The sequence below is a fragment of the Schistocerca gregaria genome, chromosome X (assembly GCF_023897955.1).
Source record: "Schistocerca gregaria isolate iqSchGreg1 chromosome X, iqSchGreg1.2, whole genome shotgun sequence".
NCBI lineage: Eukaryota > Metazoa > Arthropoda > Insecta > Orthoptera > Acrididae > Schistocerca > Schistocerca gregaria.
This window is the reverse complement of record NC_064931.1, coordinates 373,676,981-373,693,756: the sequence shown is the minus strand read 5'-3', so window position 1 is coordinate 373,693,756 and position 16,776 is coordinate 373,676,981. Positions and strand designations below refer to the sequence as shown.

Below are 16,776 nucleotides of genomic sequence, written 5' to 3'. Positions count from 1 at the left end.
CCTAGCTGTGCGGCTGTTGTCATTGTGGTTAGTGTTTTTTCAAGTATGTTGACACTGTTACAAGATGATTAAATTCAAAATAGTAACAGTGAAATTTAACTATACCTATACACGATTTATCTCAGTACACTGTACACTTACATTCATGATCATATCATGTTATGCATGTTCCAACTATATAACCAAAATTGATATATGACACACAGTACATACATCATGAAGACTATTCTATTTCCATTATCCTTACTAGTGCAAATATATAATTAAATGATCACCAACACCATAGCTAGATTCAGATCTAATTTTTTATATTGAAGCATAAAATCACATAAATAGCTTCAAATCACCTGGGGATGTGTTCCATTAGAACACTGTACTATTCTGTGATACCTCAGAGTGAGCCTAGTTCAGTTGTCGAGTAGAAGAAACAGTTCTCAAACACCAAGCACAAAACAGCAGCTTGAAAAAATGCCATGTAGAAACTGAGAGGTAGCATTTAAGCCAGCACTGCTAAAAACTCTTCAGATATCTTCAATAGCACTATGATATTCTGTTACTGAATATGCATATCTGGTGTGATACAGATCCACTTTCAAGTGAATGCTGCTGTTAAAGAAACCTGCCGCATCATCATAGGCTGCTTATGACTAACTTAAACACAGAAACTGTACAGCCTTGCCAGCAATTGACAAGGAATAGCTGCAATGCTTAACGTATAGATCCCACCCTCTGTAAGTACCAGCCATCATGCCCATGACCAAAATCAAGAAAAAGTTCCCTCAGAAAAGCAAAGACCCTCCTCTATAAATGGATTACACCAAGCGAATAACTTCCCTCTTTTTTGCATAGAACGGAGGGTAACCTGTAAGATTCCTTAAAAAAACTGCAATCAGTAGTTGTGAGCTGCCTAAATTATCTGCAGAAGCAAGACTTTCTGGTGGAGTCAATGATGCATGTATTAAAATAATAATAAACAACACTAAACTAGTTCTATGTAGTCATCGAAGCCAGATTCAAGAAATTAGCAGAACACCAAAAGTGCATACTCTATAAAGCAGCTGACGAAGCAACTGAGCATATCTTGAGCTGCTGCAAACTAATCCCTCAGAATGATTACCAGCAGACACACTGCTGGGGCACAAACGATTCACTTCACTGGAACTTATAGCAGAGTTATTATCTGCTGGTGGCAAGAAACTTACAGTACCCCACGCTGAAAAAAAGTTGTCAATAATAAACATACCAGATTACCTCTGAACTTGTCACTTCACAGATTGAATGCTGGAACACAATACACCAGACATGACAATTGGATAGAAAAAGTTTGGATCATTGTCATTGACATCCTAAATGACAGCAGAATCAATCAGAAACAACTTGGAAAACTGCCAGGTATGAGGATTTGAAAATTGAGCTTCAGTGATTCTGGCATAAACCAGTGAAAGTGGTCCCAGTGGTTCTTGGCACACTGGTAATAGTCCCAAATGATCTGAGGGTGTACTTGAAAACCATTAGCATCAATAAAATATCCACCTACAAACTACGAAATACCACTTTACAGAGATTTGCACAAATTATTTGGAGTTTCATCATGTACTCCTAGATGTTTGGAAAGAGTCCCACTAGTGGTCAAATATGATATCTAGCACAGTGATCTCATTTTTCGTGTTTACACATGTAAAAATAGTAGTAGTAGTAGTAGTAGTAGTAGTAGTAGGTAGTAGGTAGTACTAGTACTAGCAGCAGCAGCAGCAGCAGTATATAGTAATCTCACTGCATAGATCATAAGCTACATTCCCTACAATTTTGGAGGGTTATTACCAGATTGACAATACAATATATGAAAAATGAATAATGACACTATATTTTCCACTATCAAGTGGATGCTTGCATAGTCTACACCATCACACAATATGTATATAGCTTTGTTAATATTTGCAGTCATTATTCCTCAGTCACTGTATCAGTTATGCTTATCATGTAGATAATAACATATCCGGCTCTTGCAAATGAATGTTTATTTTGTTCTTAACCAAACATATTTCACCTATTTCTACTCAGTATCATCAGTAGCTTACATTTTTCTGTACTTTCTGGTGTACACTGATTCTTCTGCAGGTACTAAATGCACAAAGCACATACAGAAGGAACAACGGATATGTAAAAGGAGCAGAAAAATGAAAACTACTGATGAAACCTCGTATGAACAGGTGAAACATGTTTGCCCCAAAACAAAATAAACATTTATTTGCAGACGGATGGACTTTTCCTTGTCTACATGAACAATTTAATGTTTATAGCTTGTTGTTCACATGTTTCTCTTTTGTTTTGTGGTTTTTGGGACTTGCCTTGCATATTTCATGCTGATGTATTTCAGTATATTCATACTACATAATGAAATAATTTGGAAGATAAAGAAATTTTTGGTATAACTAATGAAAAAAAAAATCATACCTGTTCACTTTATTGCTTAATTCTTAAAAATTGTTGTTAAGTGCAAATGATACTGCACATTATACACATAACTGAATAACACAGAACATCAAGTAAGCCGACATTCAAGATGTAAACATCAAACCTTATATACCTACCAAATTGTCTGTAATTGCTTTCAAATAGCCTGCATTCTTTTGCTTATCATCAGTGGTGTGGGATGCAGCAAAGACACACATAGGACACTGAAACATACAATTTCAAATAATGGTTCAGAAATTTATCCCATCAATTTACAAGTACCAAGCTAAATTTCTAAAATCTTTGCTGAATCAATTAACTTTTAATTAAAACCATTATCTATAACAGTGTATCAAACACAATGCATAGCAAATCTGGTTGTAGCCAAACTTGAAGCACCATACTAATACTAATCATTTTTTGTATCAAACAAATATTCACACAAAAATTAAACCTAAGAAAAGTAAATCATCAGACAAATATGAGGTAGCAGCAGGAGAGTAGTTTGCTAAGCAAAGTAAGGAAATAAAGTACACACAAATCATTCCATGTGTGTCTGACTTTTTATTGTAGAAATGGAAGACTGATCATTATTGATCAAGTGATGTAAAAAAAAGGAAGGCAAAGAATAATAGTAACTGAGAAGACATGGTTGCAGGATACAGACCTACAATTTACAATGTGTGAAGCGAAGAAGAAGAAGAAAATGTGAGCCTCTTCAGTGTAACACATAAGAATGTGGGGTCAACGGAGGCGTCCGATCCCAACCGTGATGTGAGGGTGTTGTGTTGTGTGATGTTATGATGGCATAGAGTTTAGTTTATTAGTGTTTTGTGTTTGTAGATGTTGTCTTGTTGTGGTCGGTGGTGTCCTCTGGTGGTTATTGGGTTCATTTGGGTGTCGGTGTTTGAAGTGTGCATTTATCGGTCACGACTGTTATATAAGAGTGGAAATTAGATTCAGTGAGTTAAGAATTAAGTTTTTGTTGTGTTTATGTTACTGTGGTGTCACCTGATGTTATTGGTTTGCTGTTTGTAGCGCAGTAAGTTGTTTAATTGAATTTGTGGCTTTTTTTGTTAGGTATGGATATGACTTCCAAGTTTAATAGTGTGTGTCTGCAGGGTGAAATGGGGGATGACATGTTGTCTGTCATTAAGTTTCTGCAAATTTTTGGGCTTGTGATGGAGGTAGTGAAATGCAGAATATGCGCGCTGGGGGTTAGTGTGTAGCACCGTAACTTTTTTATGCTAAGTAGTCTTTCTGTTTTTCTTTTTTCCCCCCACATATTATGATGTTCGGTGGGGTTTTTATGTGTTGTTGGGTTGGTGTTATTTACTGTATGTGTTGGTGGCAGATTTTTTTTTTTGTATCGTTAGTTGTATTTCAGCTGCATAGGTCATAGGAAGTGACCAATTGCAATTTGTCGTCATTGCTATGTATGTTTTGGTATTGTGAGTTGCTGTTGATCTATATAGGTCAAGGGAAGTGTCCGATTCCAATGTCTTGTCATAACTGTGTTTGTTTTGGTATCATGAGTTGCTGTTGACCTATTTAGGTCAAGGGAAGTGCCCGATTACAATGTGTCATTGTAACTATGTGTGTTTTGGTATTGTGAGCCAATTTTTGTTGTTTTAGGTGTTGGTTTTGTGGTATCGATAGTTACGGAGTGATTATAATTTTTGCAGTAGTTGGTTTTTATTTTGTGGTATCGACAATTGTGGTTGAGCTATGTAGGTGAAGGGAAGTGACCGATTCCTGTCGATATTGCTAGTGTAGCAGAACTTGGAAATTTTGTGGTGTTTTTAAGTCGTCATTTTCTCACTCAGCCACATCTCTAACTCATCAATCGGATCTGGGCAATACAGACAACAGCTGTGTCGTGTTTCTGTAAAACTAATTACTTCTTAGATGAAATCTATGTTTTCAGTGCATTTGAGTTCAACTCCATCCAAGCTCGTGACCTAGAACTGCTGTCTCCTCTTGTTTGACAGTGTAACAGTACCATTAGTAAGGTATAAAATAAATCCATGTAAAAACAAAAAAGCAAATCTTGACTCAAAAGTAAGAGAGGAGAAATGAGTCAAGAGAGTGATGTATTTTAATAGTAAAAACAGTACGAAGCAAATAATCCATGTGGTAAATGAAAGACTTGGAGTTGAACGTTCTCTCACTCAACTATTATTTCGGTGTTAAAATAACTGCATCTCCAGAACTCTTATACAAATGATTTTCTTTATTTCCAGGAATTAATAACTGTGCAGATTATAAAAGCATAAATGTGGTATATCACATAAGATTACAAAACAACTGAAAGGGCATCATTCTTCTCATAATGCAACTTCCAAAGCATATACGAGATGTGGACGGGTAACTGTCATTGAAAATAGATGCAGTCATCTGTCGCTACTCCAGTGCCATCTGGTGGTTGATCTCAACATCTCTACTGTTTACATCAGACTCTCAATCTTCATCCGGCTACTATATAAACATGAGAATGTATAGTTGGTCCAACATGCATGTCATTTTATGTAATGTTTTCTTTATACCTGACATGCCAATATACCATGGTTTCCATGTTCTTGAAATGTCTATTTATGACACAATGTGGTATAAAGTGCACATGGTCAAGATTCATTGATATGTATGGCATAAGGTACGTTGTATTATACATCCTTGTTACATAAGAATGTATCACACCCCATTATATATGAACCTATTGTCCTTACAATTTTGAGCTATGCTTTACATGTCCAAGCCAATGGCCTTGCTGCAGTGGTAACACTAGTTCCTGTCAGATAACCTAAGTTAAAAACTGATGGGCTAGGCTATCACTTGGATGGGTGAACATCTGGTCTGCCGAGTGCTGTTGGCAAGTGGAGTACTGTCAGCCCTTGTCAGGCAAACTGAGGAGCTACTTGATTGAGAAGTAGTAACTTCAGTCTCGTAAACTGACATATGGCTGGGAGAGCGGTGTGCTGAGCACATGCCTCTCCATATCCTCATCCAGAGATGCCTGTGGGCTGAGGATGACATGGCAGCTGATCAGTACCACTGGGCCTTCATAACTTGTTTGGGTGGAGTTTAGGTGTTGTTTCCCCCCTCCCACACCTACAGATGGAAACTTAGTTTGTTGAAACCTGCACTCTAAATAAATGCTGTAAAATAGTGACCTTGGCTGTGTGAAGCTCTTTACTTCTATTTTCACATTAAGCTAGATCCCCCCCCATAATTGAAGAATAAAATACTTGTCATTTACTAAAAGACAAATAATCTCAGTTAAGGTATTAAAAAGGAACCTCTATATTACCAAAAGCATTTCAGGCTATTTTTACTCTTCTATTTCCTTTGTTCTCCTTTTAGCTTCTGTCTTTAATTGCCATAAATACAATGACCACCTTGATATATGACTTCACTGCTCATTTGTACAAGTTTATTTCTGATACATTAATTAAACATTATTTTCAAAACTGCTCTTGTAAGTTATCCCATTTGCTTTTGAAGTAGCCCACATTATAAGCAAAGAGTATATCACCAAGTAAACAAACGTGGTTGAGGTATCTACCATTAAACTGTTTTCTTTCTCCATTTTCATAATTTAGGAATCTGAAGACTACTTCTAGGGGTGTTATGAATAGTTTTGGTGATACTGAATCTCCATGACTGACTCCAATTACAATTGTGAATTTCCCTCTACTGTAATGAAACTTTCACATATATATCCTCAAGTATACTAACACTGGTTGCATTAGTGCCTTCTTGTTCATCCAAGTACATTAGTAGAGATTAGTACAGAATTTAAGTCAAAAATTTTCTCAGAATCTATTCATCCCATGCAAAGTGGTAATTAATACTGATTACGTCTATAGCTCCATCCCTGGTTTGCTAACCAACCACTGTGCTACATCCACATTTTTAACTGGCTTGTTCTTTTGCCTGATTGATGTATAGTGTTTTTTATATGTGGCTGGATATATACTTGGTGAATACAGTGTACATTATGGAAAGGAAATTGATAGGACTTATATGTATTTTCTGTCTTCTTTCTTGCGAGGCAGAACAATTACAGAATTTTTCAGGTTTTATGGAAATCCGGCTTTTCCAGGCATTCAGTAACTTGTTTTGTAGGTTTCTTTTGTATTCTTTTCCTTGGGAATTATTTATTTATACCAAACCACCACCATTTGTTGGTTCCTTTCTTCATACCTCAAATGGCTTTATACATATCATTTGGAACCCCTCCAGAATAGTACTGTTTCAATTATTAACTACTTGTGTTTGCGTTTCATCTCTAGAACTATACAATCATTTTAAGAAGTCCTGGACTGCTTATACAAATGGTTTTCTGTTGTTAGTTTTTGTGCCATTATAACTGATGGACTGTGGTGTCTACCAAACATAACATTCTGCTTTACCTTCTTCATACTCGTGGTTTTCAATTATTTCTCTCATTACATTTTCTGTGTGTAGATGCGTTGTTCTATCTGATAATTTCTTTTTTTTCTTTTTTAGGTCTATCTGACCTACATCATTTGCTGTTTCCTTAAGTGCCTTTGTTTATTTAGTATAAAGCCCTTTTGTCTATGTCTGTAAAATTTTCCATTTGGAACATACTGAACCAGTTACTTAATGTAAAATGATATGCCTCACAATTCTTAAATGATATCACATATTTTACACTTACAATTTTATGGCTCATGAGTTTGTTTCTTTCCAGCTTTTTTTCAAGTTGTACTCTTAGTCTTATCAGTCTATGATCATCTTAAAATTTTAGAGAGATTTAAAGCATTCATATCCTGTAAAATTTACTCACTGTTTGATCAGATTTAGTCACTTTCATTTTTTAATTTAATTTAGTCTACGCCAAGACCATTTGCTATTGCTTTATGAAAGACAATTTTAATAACAATCATGTTGTTTCAACAAATGTCTCTCTCTCTCTCTCTCTCTCTCTCTCTCTCTCTCTCACTATAAAAAAAATTAAAACAAAATAAAATAAAAACACCACCTCATACAGGCCTTCAGTTCCTACATCTGAATGTGAGAACATTGGTGCAAGCTCGAATGATAAAATGAAATACCTTAAATACCTTTTGTCTATTTTCAAAACAAGTTTGGTCATTATGTACAAGATTTCTCCAATTCTGTTAAATTTTTTTTAAGCACTAAGTTTCCAACCAGCTCTGTCCCTCTGTAATGGAAATATGTCCTGATTTTAATTCTATTTGGTCTTCATTTGTTTTAGCCACAATTACAACAGCCTACACAAGATCTCATCAAACCTAAATTCATTACACAATAAATGTTTCACAATGCAAGAAAACTTCACTTTCAATAAAACACTGGATGCGGTACTGCTTCATTTCTGTATGTCACTACCAATAATACTTACAACATATTCAATGTTTGCTCCATCAGATTTTTCAGTGTCTACAATATTGTTGTGTGTAGCAGCATTCGCGCCAGGTGGAATATTGGAGACCTGAAACAAACACAACATTGATAATCATATTACTACTTCTCAACAAATGTTATTATGATCACTCTTCTCCATAGAAATTGTTGATAATTGCATCTCAATTATCTCAATTTTCTAAATTCTTCAGAATTGTATGTATAGTGTGCACTGTGGCTGTGTGTCTCTGTTATGTCTATGTGAAGTCTTATATCTCTCCCCCCCCCCCCCCCCCCCCCCCTCAGTGTCAGAATGGGCACTACTGCACTTGACTTTCTTCCTCTGTACAGTCTGAATTGTCAAGAACCTGCACTTTCTTTGCTGAGGCTCCATGTTGTTCCTTAAATGACATTATTCTTATGCATTTTCCCTCTTCTATGACATTGAAGACAGCATAGTGAATGGCCTCTCAAGCATATGGCACTATTCTACGCCTAACTATTTATGAGCCATCTAGAGGAATCCTTCCTAGCCGCCTAGAATGCCAAACCCGCAACTGGTTCAGGTTCATTGATGACAGTCTGAGTTGGAGATTTCAATTTACCAGATATAGACTGGTACACTCAGATATTTAGGACAGGTGGTAGGGGCAGAGCATCGAGTGACATTATACTGAGTGCACTATCCGAAAATTACCTCGAGCAATTAAACGGAGAACTGACTCGTGGAGATAACATATTGGACCTACTGATAACAAACAGACCCAAACTTCTCAACTCTGTAAGCACAGAACAGGGAATCAGTGATCATAAGGTTGTTGCAGCATCCCTGAATATTGAAGTAAATACGAATGTAAAAAAGGGAGGAAGGTTTATCTGTTTAGCACGAGTAATAGGAGGCAGATTTCAGACGACCTAACAGATCAAAATGAATATTTCTGTTCCAACACCGACAATGTTGAGTGTTTATTGAAAAAGTTCAAGGCAATCGTTAAATTCTTTTTAGACAGGTACGTGCCGGTAAAACTGTGAGGGACGGGAAAAACCCACCGTGGTTCAACAACAAAGTTAGGAAACTACTGCGAAAGCAAAGAGAGCTTCACTGCAAATTTAAATGCAGCCAAAACATCTCAGACAAACAGAAGCTAAACAATGTCAAAGTTAGCACAAGGAGTGCTAGGCGTGAAGCGTTCAGTGATTTCAAAAGTAAAATTCTATGTACTGACATGACAGCAAATCCTAGGAAGTTCTGGTCTTATGTTAAACCAGTAAGACACTCTGGGATGATAATGCCATTGAAACAGAGGATGACACATGTAAAGCTGAAATACTAAACACCTTTTTCCAAAGCTGTTTCACAGAGGAAGACCGCACTGCAGTTCCTTCTCCAAATCCTCGCACAAATGAAAAAATGGCTGACATTGAAATAAGTGTCCAAGGATTAGAAAAGCAACTGAAATCGCTCAACAGAGGAAAGTCCACTGGACCTGACGGGATACCAATTTGGTTCTGCACAGAGTATGCAAAACAAATTGCCCCCTTCTAACAGCAATGTACCGCAAGTCTCTAGAGGAGAAGAAGGTTCCAAATGATTGGAAAAGAGCACAGGTAGTTCCAGTTTACAAAAAGGGTTGTCAAGCAGATGCACAAAACTATAGGCCTATATCTCTGACATCGATCTGTTGTAGAATTTTAGAACATGTTATTTGCTCGCTTATCATGTAATTTCTGGAAACCCAGAATCTACTCTGTAGGAATCAACATGGATTCCGAAAACAGCGATCGTGAGAGACCCAGATTACTTTATTTGTTCATGACACCCAGAAAATATTATATACAGGCTCCCAGGTAGATGCCATTTTCCTTGACTTCTGGAAGGCGTTCACAGGTCCACACTGTCGCCTGATAAACGAAGTAAGGACCTACAGAATATCAGACCAGCTGTGTGGCTGGATTGAAGAGTTTTTAGCAAACAGAACACAGCATGTTGTTCTCAATGGAGAGACATCCAAAAGTAACCTCTGGCGTGCCACAGGGGAGTATTATGGGACCACTGATTTTCACAATATATATAAATGACCCAGCAGATACTGTCGGAAGTTCCACGCGGATGATGCTGTAGTATACATAGAAGTTGCAGCATTAGGAAATTGCAGGAACATATGCAGCAGATAGGCACTTAGTGCAGGGAGTGGCAACTGACCCTTAACATAGACAAATGTAATGTATTGCAAATACATAGAAAGAAGGATACTTTATTGTATGATTATATGATAGCAGAACAAACACTGGTACATCTACATCTACATTTATACTCAGCAAGCCATTCGATGGTGTGTGGTGGAGGGCACTTTACGTGCCACTGTCATTACCTCCCTTTTCTGTTCCACTCGTGTATGATTTGCGGGAAGAACGACTGTCTGAAAGCCTCCGTGCGCGCTCTAATCTCTCTAATTTTACATTCGTGATCTCCTCGGGAGGTATAAGTAGGGGGAGCAATATATTCGATACCTCATCCAGAAACGCACCCTCTCGAAACCTGGCGAGCAAGCTACACGGCGATGCAGACCGCCTCTCTTGCAGAGTGTGCCACTTGAGTTTGCTAAACATCTCCGTAACGCTATCACGGTTACCAAATAACCCTGTGACGAAACGTGCCGTTCTTCTTTGGATCTTCTCTATCTCCTCCGTCAACCCAATCTTGTACAGATCCCACACTGATGAGCAATACTAAAGTATAGGTCGAACGAGTGTTTTGTAAGCCACCTCCTTTGTTAATGGACTACATTTTCTAAGGACACTCCCAATGAATCTCAACCTGGTACCCGCCTTACCAACAATTAATTTTATTTGATCATTCCACCTCAAATCGTTCCACAGGCATACTACCAGATATTTTACAGAAGTAACTGCTACCAGTGTTTGTTCCGCTATCATATAATCATACAATAAAGGATCCTTCTTTCTATGTATTCACAATACATTACATTTCTCTATGTTAAGGGTCAGTTGCCACTCCCTGCACCAAGTGCCTATCCGCTGCAGATCTTCCTGCATTTCGCTGCAATTTTCTAATGCTGCAACTTCTCTGTATACTGCAGCATCATCCGCGGTAGCAGTTACTTCTGTAAAATATCTGGGAGTATGCATATGGAACGATTTGAAGTGGAATGACCATATAAAATTAATTGTTGGTAATTTGGGTGCCAGGTTGAGATTCATTGGGAGAGACCTTAGAAAATGTAGTCCATCAACAAATGAGGTGGCTTACAAAACACTCGTTCGACCTATACTTGAGTATTGCTCATCAGTGTGGGATCCGTACCAGGTCAGGTTGACAGAGGAGATAGAGAAGATCCAAAGAAGAGTGGTGTGTTTCATCACAGGGTTATTTGGTAAGCGTGATAGCATTACAGAGATGTTTAGTAAACTCAAGTGGCAGACTCTGCAAGAGAGGTGCTCTGCAACGCGGCGTAGCTTGCTGTTCAGGTTTCGAGAGGGTGCGTTTCTGGATGAGGTATCGAATATATTGCTTCCCCCTACTTATACCTCCCGAGGAGATCACGAATGTAAAATTAGAGAGATTCGAGCATGCACGGAGGCTTTGTGGCACTCATTCTTCCCGCGAATCATATGCAATTTTAACAGGAAAGGGAGGTAATGACAGTGGCATGTTAAGTGCCCTCTGCCACACACCGTTGGGTGGCTTGCAGAGTATAAATTAGATGTATATCTGCAATGAGGGTGAGGAGATCCTGTCTACATTCCTCTGAAACCTCAACACCTTCCCCCATTTGCTTAACACTTACCATGCTAAGCCCTTAACTGCTGGCTGATTTTTTCTATTTTCAACAGACTTTAAAAAAACTGTAAAGGACGTTTAGTTAGAGATACATAAAAACTACAGGTATGGTTTAAAACTTTAAGGTTTCAACTTTACATGGGTTAACAGTCATGTGTATGGGGCATATACTGTTTCCAAGAAGTGATGCGGATTTCTCCTTGATTTTGCTAAAATAAATTTTTGTGAAAAATTTATTTTTACTACTTTATTCAGTTTAAAGAAGAAATAAATTTTGGAAAGTGATCATTTGACATTGATAAGACATTTATTATACCATTTGTACATAAAGCATAGCTACATACACATAAGCTATTTTGCACAGTGAACCACAGTGTGATACAGCTTGAAGCACGGGGTTGCACACAAACCTACATTACACTAACTGCACTATTAAGAAGTATCTTTCCTTCTAGCTTTCCCAGTAATGTTCTTTTGTTTTCCACTACACACTACACAACTGCTTTGTGCTTTCTTCTTCCCTTCTGCCATTTCCACATGGTTCGGAAAATGTTTCTGCGACAATCGAGCAATCGTTGCAGATCCGTGAGAATCGTCAATTCTCTCTCCTCTCTGTAACACTAACGCAGTGCAGACCTCCTGTATAAACTTAGGAGTGCTCAGTTTCTTCTCATTGATGCAACTGTGCAAAATACAACCATTGGAAACGGCCATAATTATACAGTGGAAGGCAAGCTTTCTCCCACTTCACTGTTTTGTAATCAAGTGCTCCATATGAAAGACACTGATCAAAAAGGTCTACACCACCTTCGAGTTTGTTGTAATCCAGCACTGCCACTGGTTTCAACTTCTCATTGCCTTCTCTTGTAGCAACAGGCAACATTGAGGATGTGTGCCTGGTACTTATCATCCACACGTCCCTCTGGTCTTTCCATCGCAATGCTAGCACATCATTCTTGCGGTGAAATATTTGTTCACCCTTTTTGAGTTTACCCTCTTTGAGAGCCTTGGGCAATTCTTTTCTGTTTGGCATTACAGTCCCTACAAGACCAGTGTTGGCTCTAGCCAGTTCTTCGGCTAGCTGAACACTGGTGTAAAATCTGTCAACATATACAGTGTGGCCCTTACCTTGGAGTGAGCCGAGCAATCACTTTACCACTGCAGAAGCACTGTTGTCCAGTTTATCGTCCCTTCCGTGGTAAACTTCAGAGTTGTATATGTACCCAGTTTTGGATTCTGCAAGAATGTATAGCTTAATGCCATATTTGTTTGGCTTATTAGCCATATCAACTTTGAAATCTACATGTCCTCTGAAAGGACACATACCTTCATCAATGGTTAGCGCTTCACCTGGCTGATAACTTTCTTTGAAATTCCTTACCAAATCATCCAGAAGAGGCCCTTATTAAGGGCATCAAAGTCTACTTCACCTTTCTTTTTTTGCTTTGAATATTCAGAAATCTGTCCCTTGGCATAATATTGGGGCAAAAATTGCAGCTAACCACTGGATCACTACACCAGTGACTGGTCATACTTGGCCTCTCACTCATTGACATGTGGAGGATAATAGCCAGAAACGTCTTTGTTTCAGCAATTGTTAGCGTCCTCCACTGCTTGAATCTAGAATTGGGCCCTAATTTGTTTTGTGCTCTCAGTGTGGCCAGCTTCTGTCTAGCATATAGGTTTGTTTTTTCCTTCATAATTGAAATAACCCTGTCATTTATAAAATAAGGAAAAAATCTAAATATTTACTAGACTGACCGAGTCCTACATTATTTAGCACACCATGAGACCCTCTAAATAACAAAATGTTTGGTGGTTGATCCACTATAGTCCAGTCATCCTGTGAAATGTCACTCAATCTTGGCCTCGTTCAAAGACGAGTGGGAGGGAACACAGGTGGTGGCTCACCTTCATCTGACGAAAAAACTGTGTCTGAAATAATACAGAACGTAACAGAACAAATCGCAACATGAACTGTCTTGTTCTGTCTGACAAGACTCACATTTCAAAGAAATATTTATTTAGATGTTTCAGTAGCTCTTAAGTAGGCTCCTATAAAAAAAAAAAAAATTATCAAGGTTTCGCTGGTTTAGCCCCAACAATTTTGGGCTGTTAGATCCTAATTTTATTTGCATATGTTAAATTGAAGCAATTTGGAAGCTCTGAACTGCATTTAGTGAATTAGATAGCTGTGAATTAGCTATGAACCTTTGTTAATGAGCATGTAAATTTCATTAACTGATCTCTCTAAAACTAAATTTAATTTGTTACTTGGATGAACACTGATAAAGAAATGATTCTTTCCAATTGACACAATTTGGTCACTATTTTCTCATCACTTTGGAGAATTTGCTGTCACACGACACTATTCTAATTCACTTGAGAGGAATTTGTGATTCAACAACACAAATGTCTTTTGACAGATCACATATTATAGCTGTAACCAGTAAACTGGGCATGTAAATAGCCTTCTGAGTATCCAAATACTCCAGAACTCTAAATAGTGACTTCAGCAATATATTATTTGTAGACAGATAGTATAGAAACAGCTTTTCAAAATTTGTTGAAAATGTTGGCAAAAGTTATAGTGGACAGAAGTTTGATCCCTTTCTTAACTAGTGGCTTAAGTTCAGCATGTGTTAGCTAATCAGAAAACTTTCGCTGTTAAACCATAAAGTAAATAAAGAATTTAAGATTTTATTAAACTCTTAACAACACTCCTTTGTTAATTTTGGTGCATACAAATATAAAAAATGCAGCCAAATTTTTGGCTACTGGTATTGCACATCATCTGAAGAACCCCAGTTTGGAAAGATAATGTGCGTAAGAAAGTGTTTGCACAATAAAAAGGTGCATAAATGCAATGGTGTACCAGCAAACTTGATTCTCCAATTGTGAGTAGCAGAATGGTCTGTATAAGATACATCACATGTAATGCAGTGTTGTATTCAGCCATTGGACCTAGTATCTTAGAACAAAGAAAGGTACAAATCTGTCTGCTAGCTGAAGTTCAAAAGTTGATATAATGCAAAAACTTTTAAAGTGGCAGTTGGAGGTAGTGGATGCTTTCAGCTGTGATTGCATGAAATATGACTAGAGATCAGGCCTGAACTACCTCATTTACAATATTCTGCAAATCTCAGCAGCAATAGCCACTCTCTTAATCGTTCTTTTATTTTCTTATTTTGCAGTGAATGAAAAGAATAATCCTGGTCTATTACGGACTGATTATGACTCTCACAACACCACAAGGGATTTGTGATTCCTGTGAACATGAGTCAGTCTTGCTTTCGCAGAAACATATAACACAGATGTAGGGTTCTGTCCTGTGAAATGAAGACAGGGCTTGTTTCCCTGCACTGCCCCTCTCCCCTCCGGTGGTGAAAATTCTCAATTGTTTACACTCGCAGTCATCAGCAAATATTTAGTGTCAAAGCTCTGCACTACAGAGACTGCAAAACAAAACAGTGTATTTCAACCATACCAAAATTCTTCCCCTAACGTGTGAGTAAACAAATAAGTTATTTTCTGTGTACTTCTATGCTAAGTGCCTTCTCAGTTCTTCCTGCAGCATTGTCAAGTATACATATCACAACCTTGAAACCCTACAAAAGTTCAGTGTTAATATTCTGCAGATTTTATAATTATCTCACTTGGCAGAAAAAGAAGAAGTAGTATTGCAGAGCACCTTAAATCAGAGATACATTCAGTTCCCTGGCTGAGAAAATGCTGCTGCTTCTCAAGAGAATGAGCACTTGTTGAAAGCTTGAATACAACAAAAGAAGAAAAACAAATGCCACTACAGAAAAAAAACTGCAGAAGTTTTTGCAAAAAGCAAATGCTCCAGTCAAAAAGTTCCCTGAATGCCATCCTCTTCCCCCCCCCCCCCCCCCCCTTACCCCCCATCAGTTTTGTTGCACTAAGTCTTTGTCCTCATGCACATAGCTTAAAAATCTTTTAAATCTGTTTATATAATCATTCACAAACAAACAAAATTAGATGTGAATTTGTCCAAAAATAGGTGCAAATTTCACCAAAAAACAGATGCTATATTTTCTCATCTCTACCCATGGTGCACTACACAAATATGTTATAACTTACTAAGTGGCATATCCCTCTATACTGGCATGACTGTTACTATGATACTATAACATAACTACTACATATGATTTATGTTGTGCTTGCACATACTGATGAAGACACTATAAAATGGTCCTGTAGACTGAAAATAACTGTATTTGTTTGAAAAGAGAAATAAAGAAGTGTTTTAGTATAAAATGTGATTTGCTTTAGCAGTAGCAGTAGCAGTAGCAGCAGCAGCAGCAGCAGCAGCGTACTCCTATTAAAATTACTTTGTGATTGACAGATGGCAGCGGTAATGAGCAGAGTTGCCTGCTCATACACAACATGCCACATGCTCATTTGATTGATAGTTGTGCATGCATCAAAAAAGAAACAAGTCGCATACTAACTTACTGACAGTTGCTAACATCATTGTAGGTAGTGGGGAAGTTAGTGGTGGGGCACTGCTTCTGTAGGTACAGCAATGTATTAACTTGCCATTAAACACAAATAATAGCAATAAGATAAGTATTCAGTCACACACATCACTAATTAAGAAATTATCTAACTAAGTGAAGAACAATGTGAGGGGTGAACACAAATGAATTTTTGTTTACACACTATTCCACTAACAGATGCATGCCAGTTACGACTGAGTAACTTTCACCACCTTCTGTTAGTTGCCAGAACTGCAGTCCGAATTTGATGAAATAATAAGTTGGTCTATGTTACTTTCACTACACATTCATTTTCCCTTACATGCACCAAAAAAGGAACAAGTCGCATACTAACTTACAGACAGTTGCTAACATCATTGAACGTAGTGGGGAAGTTAGTGGTGGGGCACTTCCTTCGTGTGTCTTACAACATTATGATAATATGATGGTGGTCGGTTTATAGTAACCTTTGTCAATGGTTCCACTTCTGTCTGTTTACATTTTTTTTTGTTCTTTGCCATGTAGCCCTTGAGTCCATATGAATCTAATGTAATTAAAGTGGCAGTGATATGATGGCAGTATGACGACCCTAAAGCCATATGTTTGGCCAATTCATCTATAGTGTAT

At 37.7% G+C, this 16,776-nt stretch overlaps 1 protein-coding gene across 19 annotated transcripts in view; it reads right to left on the bottom strand.

The window, feature by feature from the left end:
• The window catches only part of LOC126299135 (uncharacterized), a 450,753-nt gene that overhangs the window by 186,680 nt on the left and 247,297 nt on the right, over positions 1-16,776 (bottom strand). For all 19 annotated transcript variants that reach the window (XM_049990880.1, XM_049990898.1, XM_049990882.1 and 16 more), the window contains exons 17-18: positions 7,844-7,933; positions 2,592-2,678 (exon numbers count right to left, since the gene is read on the bottom strand). In XM_049990880.1, coding sequence (XP_049846837.1) covers positions 2,592-2,678; positions 7,844-7,933 — 177 coding nt within the window. The remainder of the gene's footprint in view (positions 1-2,591; positions 2,679-7,843; positions 7,934-16,776) is intronic.